A 16,373-nucleotide genomic window follows, 5' to 3' on the forward strand; every position below is an offset into this window, starting at 1 on the left:
GTAGAAGACAAAGGCTGGAAAATTTTAATTTTTCCAAGATTATAACTAGTATTTTATGTTTTAGCAATAAAAACGTTCACTTAAGAGGCCATTTTCATTTCACTGAGAGATCTAGGAATAATGCCTTTTTTCTTTAGTTTTGTACACCCAAGACAAGTTTTCCTGTTTTGGGCAAACTACCATATTTTCAAACAGTTGTTGCACACTGTATTCAAGAACTACTGTAATGCATTAGTGGTCTGGATTCATTTTGTATGATGCCACATCCTTAATTGACCCAGCACGATCATTTCAGTAGTTTCCCGTGGCTCCTGCAAAAATGCAAACAGAAGTCACCGCAGGAACAACCCCTTGCTGCCTCCTGTTGCTGAGGTAGTAGTTGCTGAAGAAAATTGAAGGCTCCTTACAAACTATATCTGAAAACTAGAACTTCTACAGAAACACACAGACCCCGATCTTAGAAGTTGTACAGGACAATTTGGTAAAACTGACATAATTGTGATTTATTAACATGAATTAAAATGCCCAACCAGTGCTTCAATGTGACAGTATATTTAAAATAAAAAAGAAATTAAAGGTCATATACTGTACTACTTTCACAGAGATCACACAGTTTTGCAAAAGACTTGTCATATGTACAATGCTATATATCAAATGAGAAAAGCTGTAAGCAATTATATACGCAAAAGAAATGCAGTATTTACAGTTTGTCAGGAGACACTAGAAATCATCTATACATTAAATTACATTTTGCTTGCAAATAACTGGTAAAACAAAAATGAGCCATGTCCACACCAAAATATAAAAATCTGTATTGCATTTTTATACCTAAGATGCATTCACAGAACTGCTGCTGACAGGAAAGGGGAGAAAAGAAAATCCTCATAGTGCCATTACTTAGTTGAGTACTTAATGTGTATGTATAAAATAATAGAACATTCACTAAATGAATTTAACTGCAACAATAAAATTTAAAGATCATACAGCATCAAATCAGTATCAGATCTGCCAGAAAAAACAGCTGGAATGTTCACTTACAAAATAAAGATACCTAATACTGGCTTAACAGCACATTTTTTAAAGGAATTTCAAAAAGCAAAAATGAGAAAAATACAATGAAAGAGCACTGGTGTTTTTTATACAAAGATTCATGTACAAGCTTTAAAAAGTACCTTAACAGGTACATATGAAATATACAGTTTATCTTACAGAACATTTAAAAAAATGTTTTTGGAGTCCATTTTAATGCCACCCTGACCCATGGTAATTGTTTTGAAATGTTGGTGGCACCTGTGCTCTGTGAATTGGAATCTGTCCAGGCACTGGAGATGCCTGCTGAGGTCCTTGAACCCCATGTGGCAGGGCCACAGAGCCAGGATGAGGACAGAACCCTGAAGCAGTAGGTGTTGGAATACTGTTTGGTCCTTGGGGCTGGAGATGAGGACCTGTGACAGGTAATGGACAATGTGGCCCTGTTCCAGAAGGCTGGTGCTGGGGTCCCGGTCCCAAAGTGGTATGATGTGTAGCTTGTGAGGGATACGGTGGTACAGCTGGATGAGCACTCGAAGGAAAAAGTGGAGGTCCTTGATGAGGTGGGTGGTGTAAGGCTTGAGCTGATGTGGTATGATGCCCAGAAGCCAAAACACTGGAAGGTGGCGGCGGAGGGGGTGGTGGGGGTGCTGAATTTACAACATGCTGGTGTTGTGCTTGTAGACCTTGGAGTCCTGTGGAAGGATGGGGTGGCGGATGGTGATGAGGGGCAGGACCGGGAGGGGGTGGGGGTGGGGGTAAGTGGTGTCCAGCAGTTTGAGAATGAATATGCGACCCAGGGGTGACCGCATGAACAGGCCCTACTACATGTGCTACAGAGTGTTGCTGATGGGAATTCGGCTGTTGTACAAGGTGCGGTCCTGGAGCAGGCGGTGGTGGAGGAGGAGGGGGGACTACAGCAGCAGCAGTTTGATGGTGAATGGTAGGGTTCTGAGAGGGCAAAAAATGCCCTGGAGTCACATGATGTCCTGGAACTGTTTGCTGGCTTGTGGTGCCAGGAAGTGCTTGATTTGGTCCTGATGTAAACACAGTTTGTTGAGAAAGACTACCTTTGAGCTGATTATAATTCTGAAAGTTTGCAGAGGGCTGCTGGTTTTGATAGTAAGACGAAGAAGAAGGAGGTGGAGGAGGTGGAGGGGGTGGTGCCGTGCTGTTCAGACTTTGTTGGTTAAACTGACTGTATGTTGCTGCAGATTGTCCTGAGGGTGTCTGTGTAAATAATGTTCCAGAAGTTGCCTGCTGAGTATTGGCTTGAAGGTTCTGTGCTGCTGGATAAAAGTTTCTCTGAGGCTCTCGCTGAGGTGTTCCAACTTGAGGTGACTGTGAATGATGAGGCCTGTAGGGAGATCCTAACTGCTGTGAAGGAGGCTTTGGTGAAAGATAACCATGCTGCACAGGTGTGTGAGGCGTGGATGACTTTGGAGGATTTTCTAGGTGAGGTGATGGAGGACAGTGCAACTTTGTTGGTGCAGAAGGCAGCTTTTGTGAAAGTTGCTCAGATGAATTACGAACGTGTGTCTGAGGAGGATGATTCTTTGAAAGTGCTTGGCTGTTATTTGACAGCTGTTTCTGTTGGAGCTCTGTTTTTAGGTGAACACCGTTTTCAGCTTCGGATGCAGTAACTGTGGAGTCCCATTGGGGATCTGGTTTTGTGAATATTTTCCCATGTGCTTGAGCAGGAATTACAGATCCAGGTGAACCAGGCTATGAAGAAAAAACAAATTACATACATTTAAGGAACATTTTGTGTACCTTGAGGTTTATTCTCCTTGGTATTTAATACTACCTAAATATTAATTTTAATGAGGGGCAGGAAATAACATCCTGGATATGTCAGTTATGGAGGCTTGGGATATTAAAAAGCCAGTATTTTTCAGTTGTTTCAAACAGTTCTGAGAGTGAGCTTAAAGTGAATTCTCTGGGTTAATTTTTATTGAAGACAAGTTGAGGAAATAATTTTCTTCAACTTTACTCTGCCTTTTTACCCCTAAGCAATGAAACCTGTTTTTGAGCCTTACTCTGAAAGAACTTCAATAGCAAGTTTCAATTTTATAATTGAAATTTCTATACCCAACCTAAGGATAAATTGATTTGGGTAAATCAACTTGCTCCCTCAAACCATTTTGATTTTTAATACCTTTTCATTTTCCTTATACACTGTTCAGATATAAATAAACCAATATAAGACTGTTTAAATGTCTATCATCAAAGAAAGATAAATCTCAGATTCCTTGTCTTTAGTTTCCAGTGATATACATGCCATGCTACATTATTACATCTTGATGATCCAGGATGAAGATGTCATTCCTTTTAAATGATAAAACATCCTTTTGTTTTTAGATAATTGGCTGGTTAAGAATTTCATAACAAGGCTATGAATTTCCTAGGCACCACTAGAATAGAGGTGGAACATTTGAAGAAAATGTAAGCTGTTGAAGTGTGCTTAGAAAACCTGAATGTTTGGTCAGAGTTATCCATCACATGTTCAGTGAGAGAGAACAAAGAAAGTAGTAAACACAATTGAGTATGTCCGACAGGAAAAGTGTCCAGAAGTCACAAATTGATACTTGATATGGCAGAAAAACACTGCATAATTATAACCATCAGCTTTTCTGCACTCAACCTAAAGTCCTTTGGAACCCATTGAAAGGTCAATATTATTACCTTGCTCATTTTTGAAGGACTTTTACAAGTATTTTGAGAAGTATCTGGGGATGGACATTCACTTGTAGTTGTGGGTTCTGGATTTTCAGGATCAGGGTCTATAAAGCAGAAGAAACCTATAGTAAGTGTAAAATTACACAATAAACACTGTTTTAACACCACAAAGCAGCGTACATTCTACTATCCAAACCAACTTTTTATAAAGGCTCTCTTTTGTCTGATTTTAAAATGTGTTAAAGAATAACATTATCGGTCATCTGCTTACTGACCTTCCATAAGTTCACTGAAAGAAGGGACTGGGCCCTTAGCTTGCAACTGGGGAATGTGATTTGAATGAGATGAAGGTGAAGACTGAACATGACTCGGTGAACATGAGACACATGGTGATTCTCCCCCTAGAGATGAAGCAGAGCAGACCCAAAGAGAACATTAGAGCTGCAAAGAACGAGGATGCAGATTGATTAACTGACTCCACTTTCTGGTGAAGGAACAAGCTCACTTACCACTATCTTTATCTTTTCGGTGATCGCTGAGAAGTAAAGCTCTCTGATAACTCCTTTCTCTGACTTGTTCCACTGAAGTTGAGGCAGTCCTTTAAAAGAAAAATCACATTATCCTCTATTAAAAGAAAGTACTGCTAGCTACATTCTTTGTTGATTCACAGTCAACATGTACTGTCAGACCAAGGCTTTTGATCTACTGGGAAAATACTTTGGTGTTAACCTTTGAAAATAGTTAATCTTGGCAGGGCACGGTGGCTCACGCCTGTAATCCCAGCACTTTGGGAGGCCAAGGTGGGCAGATTACGAGGTCAGGAGTTCGAGACCAGCCTGGCCAGCACGGTGAAACCCCGTCTCTACTAAAAATACAAAAAAAAAATTAGCCGGGCATGGTGGCGGGCGCCTGTAGTCCCAGCTACTTGGGAAGCTGAGGCAGGAGAATCGCTTGAACGCGGGAGGTGGAGCTTGCAGTGAGCTGAGATCATGCCACTGCACTCCAGCCTGGGCGACAGAGCAAGACTCCATCTCAAAAAAAAAAAAAAAAAAAGTTCTCTTATTTTGCTGAGTGCTCCCAGAACTGAGATGATTATCCTTATTTGAAGGACTCAATTCCTTTGTCTCCAGCAATTTATTGGTGAAAAGAAGGCAAGGAGTTGAAGATAATGTATTAACATTCAGAATGTCATTTTTTTTTTGGTTATCAAAGGTACCAAAACATGCCCCTAACAAACTGCTATCAGGATTGCATGCTTTCAGGTGGAAAGGGGACCAAGGAGCAAAGTGAGTGTGGCCGCCTGCCATTTGCCATGATCCATCCTATATGCAGCTGCTCCTATTCCTTCTGAAGAAGCACTAACCCTGGTTGTTCTTTCAAGGTAACTGGTAGGGGTTATAAAGGAAGTCTGCAGAATTGTTGATTCTGATAAAAATTCTTTGGAGAGGATATTTGTGTGTAAAGAATGAATAAATTACCAAGGAATAAATACAATCAACATTTAACAACACAGGCCATACAGAGCTGGCTTAAAATCCTATTAGCAGAGAGAATCTTTTAAAATTGTGACCACAAAGCACAATCAGCTTAGCCTTGGGAGAACAACAAATAGGAAGAATACTTGAACAAAAGCTTGTTTTTTCCAGAGTAGCATTACTTCAAATGGGCTTACCATTGAACTTCTGGTTCATTCTTCTCACTGGCAGTAGCATCCTTAACAGGGCAGTTATTGCTAGTTTCTTCAGAAGTGGCATTATAAACCGTAGCTGGTGTTGGTAAAGGTAGGCTAGCAGTGTGTTCCACCTGCTCCCCATTCTCATTACTGCTGGCACAGCCATCACCATTGTTGCTCAAGCTTCCACTTGCATGGGGTGATACACTAATGAGTGGAAAGTTCTCTGTCTTAGAGCCACTTTTCCTAGCTTCACGTTGTCTCTTACGGTATTCTAATAGAGAAACCTTAAGCAAGAAAGATAAGAAAAAGCAAATCTTTTATTCTTGTTTTTTATGTCAGAATCAATGCATTCTTTTTTTGTCTAGAGAATTACTATATTTACATTAGGAAAATTATTTTAATTGATTCTGAACAAATAATTAACAATTAACAAATGCCTACTATATTCCAGGCATTGTACTTAGATGATTTACATACATTATCTCATTTATCCTCACAACAACCCTAAGAAATAGGTATATTATCATCCCCATTTTATAGATGAGGAAATTGAGTAACTCACTCACTCAAGGTCACACAGCTGGTGAGTGTTGGAGCCGGGATTCGAACCTAGGTCTTACTTGAAAGCCCGTGCTCTTTCCACTATACTACATTGCTTCCCACAAAGTTGCCAACTGGACTCTGTTATAAAAATTAAAAGCACACATCACGAAAATTCTTGGACTTGCAAAGCAATAAGCCTACTAACAAAGTAAGTGCTATAGTTTCTTTCTTTTGAAATAAGGCATTCTAATTATCTCAGTACATCTGCCAACCAAATAATGGGAAATCAGGGAACTGAATATTTAATACATAACTATTAGTAAAATAAAAACACTTACATCCATGGCCTAAATACTATAGATGTTATAGATGAGGAAAGAGGCATTTCCTCTATACACAGGTGTTTGCTCAATGTACAATAAAGGTAATAACACAAATATTCAAGTCTGTGTTTTTGGTTGGGGAGTGCCTAGTTTTAAAAAATACTCATTTGGTGAAATAAATCATCTTGAGATTTCTCTGAAACCATGTGCTTACAAGGATTTCCCATATTACTAGAATTTTTTACTTTTCTGTAAACATTTTCTAATTAAGCCAGCATTTACAAAAGGTTTAAAAATATAAAAATGTAACTTTCATAACTAAATTAAGAATGCCTTACATAATACATCTAACTACCAATTCCCCTCAGTAGTAGTATGAAAAAAAACTATTAAAAGGACTATAAATTGTTAAATTTGTAACCTTTTTCTTTTGTGGTGGATTCTGGGGTGTGCAACTCCCGTCGATCAAATTGTCATTAACAGTCCGTCCGAAACCAGATACAAGCCCATCTTCGGAAGTACAAAACACAGTTGTTTCCATAAACATGCCTCTAGTATCATCCTGCATCAGGCACTTTGACTCACTTATTCGGAAGCCTCCTCCAACCTCCAACTGATGCGAGGGTGTCAGGTCCCTCAAGTTGGAGTTCACTGAGAAGTTAACTCCTGTTCTGTCAGGGCTCTTTACCCAGGAAGAATATATTGTGCCCCGTCCAGAGTGAGTCGAGTCCAGTTGGCTGTTGGGCTCAGCCCTGTCATGTGCAGGCGCTTCCAGGGTTTTATGTAGGGCAGTTGGCTCAACCGCATCGAGTCCCAGCTGAAGGTCTGACATCGGTTCCTTTTCTCCAGGGCACTGCCTGTTGACTTCAGTCCTACTCCTAGGGCTCATATAACCAATAGTCTTTATTTCTTGCAGACCCAGTTCAGTTAAATTAGAATTTCTAAAAGGCCCCAATGTTAACATGGTTGAAGATCTGTCATATCCCTGTTTACAAATTAAAAAAAAAAAATTATACAAATGATCACATCTTGGGACTGTTTATTTCAAAATTTACTAGTAATTTAAGCAAAACAATGTAATAGGAAAAAAACTACCAATTCACCCTTTTTAAGTTAACTTCTTACCTCTTGACTATAAGTGCGTCTCTTTATTTCTGGAGAACTTTCTGGGGAAGAAATATTCTGTATATAAAGAATTAGAATTGAAAATTTAAAAATATGTAAGTATATCCATAATAATTATAGAAACGAAAACAAAATGAAAAAATACACAGACTTTGGTTTTACATCTTGCTTCCTATTTCCATTCCCCAAATAAGACTGCTTTAAAATCAATTTGATACATACATTCAGTCTACTGTGTATATCATTAAGATGAAAGTTATGCTCATTTTAGTAAAAATAAAAACATCTAAATTCATATAAATGAATGTTTCTGATTTTTAGTTTCTTACAGCCTGTTTCCGTATTCTTAGCACACTAGTTGTTAAAGGAGGGGAAAGAGCTCCTAAAAGAAATCCCATCCCCCCAGGTGTTGAATTTTTTTTTTCTCCATTAAAATTTCTCACCTCAAAGTGCATGGTATTTCCTGGTGTACCAGGAGTTACTGGGGTAACTGGTGAATATATGGGTTTATAACCATTTCTACAAGTTTCATCATCTGATTTTATCCGTGGAGGCGTGGCAAAAGATGGGTCCATAGGAGTAATATCGGTGTGAGTTGGTGTAGCATACGGGGAAGGAGTAGGTGTGGAGGTTTCTGAGTAAACCGAATCTAGCAACTGATAAAATCTTCGTTTTTTTAGTGGTGTAGTTAAATCTGTTGGTGAAATAATAATCTGTAAGAAATTACGCTGTTGCTATTTGTTAAAATCTGTTTATGTCACATTCTGGGAAAGATAAAATATAAACAATGGCAGTTATGACTTTTACCCCAAAACTAAATTTCAAGGTTTTTAAAAAAATGGTACTAACATGAAGCAGTGCCCCCGCTCCCTCCCCAATTAACAAGCATTACCTTGCCTGGAGGGATTATAGGCCTAGGGGTCTCAAAGTATCTTACAAGTACTGATGTTACTTTAACTGATTTGTAAGAGTCCTTGTGTGTCTGAAAAGCAGCCAGTCCAAAAGCCTTTAAAAATTCATAAACCCCAACATACATGATATTATGAACTGGTATCTTCAGCCAAAAAATACAGAGGACAGAAAAGAGAAAATCTATACAACAATGTGCTGCTCTTCTAAAGTGCATACCAGTAACTAGAATATGCCTGTTAAAAAGCTATATATATGCCTTGCCACATTTCTCAAACTAAAACAATTCTGAAAAAAATTCTACCTGAAAGGGAACAGCTGTCATTTAATAGTAGTGGACTTTTGTTTTCACCATTGACTGCAGGACTTCTGGATCTTTCTTGACAGGGTGAATTAAATCTATGTAAAATTGCTGAATTTTCTTCTTCCAGAGCTTGTTTCAACCATCGCTGAATGAAACAGAATACATGAATGAATAGGAATCAGTTTGTACCTGTTCAGCCTGTAAATACAGAGCTGATTCCAAAAGCATTTCACTACCATGGATGGTAGTAAGGAATGAGTTGGCATTTGGCTCATTCTACATTTTTACTTCCAAAGAAAAGTTTACCTTCTTGCATGAACCAGAAATGTTTTCAGTAGGTTCTTTTCTTCTCCTTTTTTCTGAAAGGAATGGTGAAGTAAATCTAATATAATGCTTAGGAGTAGAGTATACATGGGGGCTGTAAGTGAGACCTGGTAAAGAATTGAGTTGTGTAGCTAACACTTCAGGATCTGTAGTTATGCGTAGAGGCCTTTCTGAAAGGCCATCTGAAGGTTTTCCTGTCTTCTCATTCTTCTCACTTAACCATTCATTGACCAAGTGCTAGAGAAAAGAAAAAATTTGGATCATTATATATGTAATTCCAAATTGTATTGAATATTTTAGTATCAGATTTGAAATTGGTGTATTACCTAAAATGATCAATTGGGTAATTTAAATCATTCATATATGATCAAAATATCAGTATGTCCTTTTACATTTCCTTAGTTATCTACTGTTATTCTGAAACTTTTTACCCAATTATGTTGTAGAACCAAACATATGGTTGCTTTTTAAATATTTATATTACATGAAATTTATATTACTTTTTTTTTTTGAGACAAGATCTCTTGTCATCAGGCTGGAGTGCAGTGGTGCAGTCTCAGCTTATTGAAGCCTCCGCCTCCTGGGCTCAGGTGATCCCTCCACTGCAGCCTCCCGAGTAGCTGGGACAAGGTGCTCACCACCATGCCTGGCTAATTTTTAAAATATTTTGTAGAGACAAGGTCCGCTATATTGCCCAGGCTGGTCTCAAGCAATCCTCCTGCCTCAGCCTTGCAAAGTGCTGAGTTTACAGGTGTGAGCCACCGTGTCCAGCCAAGCTTTTTAATATAGTTACAACTAGAGACATGTCAGTACCATTTTATTAAACACACTAAATTTAGGTTTACTACTGCTTCTATTATAGGTATAAAATGTTCCATCTGTTAGAAAAATCTGATTTTAGGCAGTATTTTCCTACGCTAGCTGGAGATGAGGACAGTGCACAGTACTTTTTCTGAGAAAGGGTGAGTTGCCCAGGCTGGAGTACAGTGGCTTGATCATGGCTCACTGTAGCCTCAACCTCCTGGGCTCAAGTCATCCTACCACCTTAGCCTCCCAAATAGCTGGGACTACAGGTATGCACCCACCATGCCCGGCTAATTTTTTTGTTTTTAATTTTCTGTAGAGACAGGGTCTTGTTATGTTGCCCAGGCTGGTTTTGAACTCCTGGGCTCAAGTGATCCTCCCTCCTTAGCCTCCCCAAATGTTGGGATTGCAGGCATCAGCCACCACATCTGGCTCACGATACATACATATTTAAAAGTCACCATTGACAATCACTGATTTAAGGGGTTTGGAATATCTCTTAAGGTTCTTGTGCTTTGAAAATTTTCATAGTTGTTAATTCTGATTCTCTGATCTACAACATACATAATGCAGTCTTTATTGGCTGAAGTATAAATTACTACTTCATATTGTTATCTAGTTAGCAAATATTTTAATTTATAAGTATAAATTTAACTTATAGAAAATGTGGCCAGGTGTGGTGGCTCTCGCATGTAATCCAAGCACTTTGGGAGGCCAAGGCAGGTGGATCAGAAGGTCAGGAGATGGAGACTATCCTGGCCAACATGGTGAAACCCTGTTTCTACTAAAATACAAAAAAATTAGCCGAGTATGGTGGTGTGCGCCTGTAGTCCAGCTACTCTGGAGGCTGAGGCAGGAGAAGCACTTGAACCCGGGAGGCGGAGGTTGCAGTGAGCAGAGATCACGCCACTGCACTCCAGCGTGGGCAACAGAGCGCGACTCCATCTCAAAAAAAAAAAAAAAAGAAAATGTACAGAACTTAGCATATATAAATATGGACATGTATAGACACACACACACACACATAAACACATTTTAAAAATCTACCCATCCTTAGGTAACCACTATAAACATTTTAGCATCTTTTCTGTCCCTCTATGTATACAGAACTCCATTCCTAGGACAGCACTAGAATGCAGTCTGGAGTCTGGTCATGGAGTCTGAAGCCAGACTGCCAGGAGGGTGAATCCTGGCTTCGCCATTTACACTGTGACCATGAGCAAGTTAAGTAACTTTTTTATACCTCTATCTGTAAAAGAAGGGTTGTGATAGAACCTAGTTCTATAAATAGGATTGCTGTGAAGATTAAAAGTTCAATAACATACATAAAGCTCTTGGGGTTCTAATGAATGAGGCCTTTAGGGGAAATCATGATAATTTGGTACTCTGTCAAACAGTATGTTGTTTAAAATAACAAAATCTGCAGCCAAAAGAGGCTTTTTAAGAGAATCAGATAGGATGTAGAAGCCTACATCTCAGACCAAGGATTTAAATAAATTTATAGTACCACAACTTTGTTAAAAGTTTAATAAAGGGTAGGGATTATGTCATATTTGTAATTGAGAAAGTAGTTTCACTTCTTTTAAGCCTGAGGTTTTTTTCTTTTCACTTTACAAAGTTAGAATTTTTTGTCCATTGTTACAGGCAAATATTGGGTTGCTTAAGCTGTGGTGGTGCAGTAAGGAGAGCACAGACTTTGAATTAGAAACAACTGTGTTTAGATTGTCTCTAATGAAACCTGTGACTTTGGCAAGTAAATTATTTAATTTGTGCTATTAAAATACAATCCTGGGTTCATACTAGAATTTTACTAAACGTACATGTCATGGTTTAGCAGCATGCCTACAAACTGTACTGAATTAGGTAAGAACAAAGACAGAATAAATGAAATTTCAAAGAAAAGTGTATGAGAAGTATACATTCGTGATCTACCCCTAAACAGTGTAAGGATTACCACACTTTAATATCTCTGCCCCAATCTGCTGTACTCTAGTCAGAGTGGGAGATAAAGAGCAGCTTCATTTAGGATGTTCTGTTATTTCTGATATGAAAAAGCTCAGGTTGTTTCCCGTAATTGCTTAAGTCTGACAGTAGTGTTTTAAAGATTTTTATTAATAATTACACCTAAAACTACTCTTTCTTATAAATTTTCATAGTACATTCTGTGGAAATCAACAATTTCTTCACATTTAATTCTTATAATCTACCTATACAATGAAATTTATAAAAATATAAATAAAGGATAACACATCTAAAACCAGTTTCAGAGAAGTATATATTTTGTACATAAAGTAGACAAACTTATTTAAAGAAATCATGAATTGCAATACTAAAAAGTCCTGATAAACTGAATGTAACTTTATCTTCACAGTAATGCAAACATTTATATTAATTTTACAGTTCTGGGATTCTCATTCTTATTTTAAAAATCTGCAAGTATAAAAACTGCGTCTTATTCTGTTCATTATGAGATCTTAAAAATCCAGTTTTTAAAACACCAATATAACTAATATAAGAAACTGTTAGAAAAACAGTTCTTACGTTCATTAGAATCATACCTTCTTTGTTTTGGGGTACTTTGTAGGACATTTATTAAGTGCTGGAACTTCAGTTTCAGTAATTATTTCTGCTAGTGCAGTTTCAGTTTCTGGTTCTATTGTAAGTACAGTATTTTCAATATCATTTTGTTGTGAAGTAACTTCTATATCAGGAGAAGATGGCTGGATATCCGAACACATGCTGACAGTTCTGTGTCTCCGACGCTGCTGTCCAATGTGAGTCCTACTCCGAGAAAAACTTTTTCTCTGTTTAGTTCTATTTACTTTGGCAGGGGTTGGCTTGCTAGCATTTTCTTCTTTTGCTTGTTCCTAATTCAAAATACAACCGAATGGAGCTTTTTATACTACATATATATAAAGTTTAAATATAATAGCATTAATCTACTTCAGAAGCCAACTTTCCAGAATTTATGAATTCTGTTATAAAGAACAGAAATAATATATAGTCTTAGCTCAAACTGAAACTCCCATAGAATCTGAAAGAGGCTATTAAAAAGCTAATAGACATTATTTTAAATTCCTTATAAGTAATTAATGCAAGTATAGAAATTTTATTTGAAAGTGTTTAAGAAAATAAAACTAGACCTGAATAAGTAATACCTGAATAACTTCAGCATCACTGACAATCTGTGTATCTTTACATTCAGTTTTAACTTCAGTTTTGGCTGTGCTGATCCTTTCCAAAGCTTGTTCTCTTCTTTTCTCTCTCTTTTCAAGTCTGGCAAAAGCTTGCAAAATTGCTTCCATTTTTCTTTCTTCTCTTGTCTATGAAATATAAAATTTAAGTGACATCATAAATATCATTGCTCAAAAGTAAAATTAAGTCCAAATGTTTGTGATAAATTTAAAAAATAATTGCTATGATACTATTAGCAAACTACTTCTATTATTGGTGGATATGGGGAGAAAAAACATTTCTGTTCATTCAAGACCTTTCAGAATTCCCATCATCTTGGTAAGCCCTGTTATTACAAGTATTTCATGAAGGAAACACTTGGATGATTGAGTGTTAATGATAAGGGTAAAACAAAGCAAAAAAAGCCTCAAAAATTACCTTGTTTTACCAAACCGAAAATCTTTTCTCTTAATAATACAGAAACCAGCCTTTTAAGAAAAGATCCAAAATCCCTAAGGTAATGATATGCTGAAAAGGTAAAATTCATATGCACTTGAGTGAGTATATTATTGACATACTGCAGCAGGATGTTGCGAGGTAAAGTCTTGCATTTAAAAATTACAACTGTTATTTGGTAAGTATCTCTGTGACTCCAGGCTAGTTAACCTTTCTGAGACAGTAAGATGTGGGTAATAAAACTTGCACTTCTCTGAGTTGTTATTTGGTTCCAACAGAAAATGTGAGGTTTTCAAACAGTAGTTGGAAAATTGTAGGCATTCCGTATGTTAATTATTATTTCTACTTTAGCCTCTCGCCCTCCATTGTAATTCTTATAAGGTATTTCTCTACCTTCTGCTCTTCCTGTCTTACACTGACAATTCAAGACAGGGACTGAGAAACAGCCAAGTGTTCCTTTGAGCATCAGTTCTCTATCCAAAGAGAACATTAAGAGCAAGACCCAGAGCCTTCACCAGTGGGCCTGGCAGATGCTTCAGCTCTAAACCAGAACCAGGAACCACATCCATCAACTGTCCAGTTCTTCAAATGAAAAGAACCAGGTCCTGAGGCTCAGATCCATTTGTCTTTCCTCCTTTATTACCATCGATGTGAGGAAGAAAGATCAGAAACTCAAGGTCTGGATGCCATAGTCTTCTCAATATTGGAGCTCTAGTTCCACTAATTGCCAGCAGAGATTCAAACCTCAAGATACCTACACTTTGGAAACTACTGTTTACCCATTCCTGTATTTTTGTTGTTGTTGTTACACTCAGCAAGGGAACAAAATATTATGTCAACAAAAGTAATAATACTTTTAAGTTTCTAATTTGTTACAGCAAATTGTCATATTGCAAACATGACTCTGAGGAAACAGGTCCAAAGAGGTAAGGTTCTTTGTTCATGGATTACATATCGGCATCTCACTTCTCCTAGCCTGGGATGGGCAAACACTAAAATAGCACATGCAAAAGATGGTTCTACTTGTTCACTGGAACTGAAAGTTTTACATCTGAGTTCTTTTCTTAGAAAATTCCTTATTTTGGGGCTTTTAAATTACCTTTACCCCTTTTTGTCGTGTGGTTCTCTGTAAAACTTTTTATCAGGGCTTCTCTAAAACCCTGAATTTAGAAAAGGAGAAATTTGGAGTAACTAAAAAGATCATTTTCCCAAACTGCGCTTTACCTGATGAACCTGGTTGGAGGGGAGGGATTAATTACTATGGTTATTTCTTTTCAAAAAAATTAAAATAAAGAATTTTTATTTGGGGAAAGTACATTTTTGGGGAAAGTACAATTTGGGGAAAGTACATTTTTCCAGAAGAAACAAACTTGTCTTGGCAAAAATCACTGTATGTGTAAAAGAAAAAACTACCCACAAGGCGGGCCCCCAAGGAAGATGTTTTCTGTAGTATGATTATCCTGGGTGTTCTAAGGTAAATATGAATTTATGCCAAAAGAGTCTGACATAGTCCAGTATTTTTTTGTTTTGGATAGTAGGAATAAGGGTCACAGATAAAACTATGATATAAACATTCAATTAAAAAAACTCCCCTGTAAACACTACAGCTAATTTATAGTCAGAGCAAAATCCTGTATTTAGAGATGGTTCATAATCTAGAGTTGATCAGGATCTTAAAAAATAATGTGGTCCAATACTGCTGAAGAAACCAAAGCCCATGTGTATTAAGTGACTCATTCAAAAGCAGAGCCATAATTATTATGCAGGTTTCCTAGCTCCTAATTTACTCTTCTTTCCAATTACTGCCACTACGTAAAGCAAAACCCTTCCTACATTACTACAGCTGGGTAAGAATAAAGCTGAAAGCACTAAACATTTCCTAACAGCTTTAAACCTAACTTTATCTTAAAATACACAAATATTTTGAAATATAAACATGCCTGATTTTCTACATTTATTTTAAATTTCGTAAAGGTCATATGTCATTCAGCTTTTCTAGTCACCCACAGTACATTCTTTGACACAGGCATGTATATAGTACATATTTAAAGACAAAATTTGCCACCCATTTTATAGCTGTAACTGAAAAACAAGTTTTATTCTTTGAGGTAGTTACAGCTGACTATCTAGAGATGGAGAAATTAGGAGTCCTAATTGACCCCAGCAGACTTTTCCATAGTCCCTAACACCTGTGCTATATAATCTACACTTGATAGATTTCCCATGAAATCTATACATTATTTTTATGACATGTATCTTAGTTTATGGTTTTACAAGAGTAAATACAGAGGATTGTAATTTCCTATAAGCAGTCTGCTTAGTAATATCCCCATCATAAAGCAAGACCCCCATCTCCACAAAAAAATTTAGGCTGGGCGCGGTGGCTTAAACACCTCTAATCTCAGCACTTTGGGAGGCCGAGGCGGATGGATCATGAGGTCAAGAGATTGAGACCATCCTGGCTAATATAGTGAAACCCTGTCTACTAAAAAAACAAAAATTAGCCAGGTGTAGTGGCGTGGCGCCTGTAGTCCCAGCTACTCAGGAGTTTGGGGCAGGAGAATCGCTTGAACCTGGGAGGTGGAGGTTGCAGTGAGCTGAGATTGTGCCACTGCACTCCAGCCAGGTGACAAAGCGAGACACTGTCTCAGGGAAAAAAAAAAAAAAAATTTACATTAGTGGAACATGGTGGCATGCGCCTGTAGTTCAGGCTACTCCAGACACTGAGGGAGGAGGATTGCTTGAGTCCAGGAGTTGGAGGCTGCGGTGAGCTACTGATCACACCAGTGCACTCTAGCTTGGACAACAGAGCGAGGCCCTGTCTTTATCTAAAAAAAAGAAATAGGAAAAGGAAAGCCAGAGCCCACCTACAAAATCACCCTATCCTTTGGTTTTGAAATAGAGAAATTAAATGATTCCTTGCTCAAAAAAAGTGTTACCCTTTTATATAACAAAGATTAACTTATAAATCTAAAAAGATGGGTAAGATTATCTGTTACCAATAAAAATCATTCCAAAATAACATGTA

The 16,373-nt window shown here is 37.6% G+C and overlaps 1 protein-coding gene across 8 annotated transcripts in view; it reads right to left on the bottom strand.

Annotated features, from left to right (window-relative positions):
* Positions 1–482: 482 nt before the first annotated feature.
* KMT2E (lysine methyltransferase 2E) overlaps positions 483–16,373 on the bottom strand; it is a 100,796-nt gene continuing 84,905 nt past the window's right edge. For 7 of the 8 annotated variants that reach the window (XM_003896441.5, XM_009203602.4, XM_021936142.2 and 4 more), the window contains 12 exons: positions 12,874–13,038; positions 12,274–12,582; positions 8,894–9,148; positions 8,588–8,732; positions 7,818–8,068; positions 7,375–7,431; positions 6,671–7,234; positions 5,381–5,667; positions 4,218–4,306; positions 3,984–4,109; positions 3,715–3,812; positions 483–2,754 (listed from right to left, as the gene is read on the bottom strand). In XM_003896441.5, the coding sequence (XP_003896490.2) occupies positions 1,243–2,754; positions 3,715–3,812; positions 3,984–4,109; positions 4,218–4,306; positions 5,381–5,667; positions 6,671–7,234; positions 7,375–7,431; positions 7,818–8,068; positions 8,588–8,732; positions 8,894–9,148; positions 12,274–12,582; positions 12,874–13,038 (3,858 nt within the window). In that variant the 3' untranslated portion in view covers positions 483–1,242. The remainder of the gene's footprint in view (positions 2,755–3,714; positions 3,813–3,983; positions 4,110–4,217; positions 4,307–5,380; positions 5,668–6,670; positions 7,235–7,374; positions 7,432–7,817; positions 8,069–8,587; positions 8,733–8,893; positions 9,149–12,273; positions 12,583–12,873; positions 13,039–16,373) is intronic. The other variant, XM_009203603.4, reaches the window with a different exon arrangement.

The sequence above is a fragment of the Papio anubis genome, chromosome 4 (assembly GCF_008728515.1).
Source record: "Papio anubis isolate 15944 chromosome 4, Panubis1.0, whole genome shotgun sequence".
Taxonomy (NCBI): Eukaryota; Metazoa; Chordata; class Mammalia; order Primates; family Cercopithecidae; genus Papio; species Papio anubis.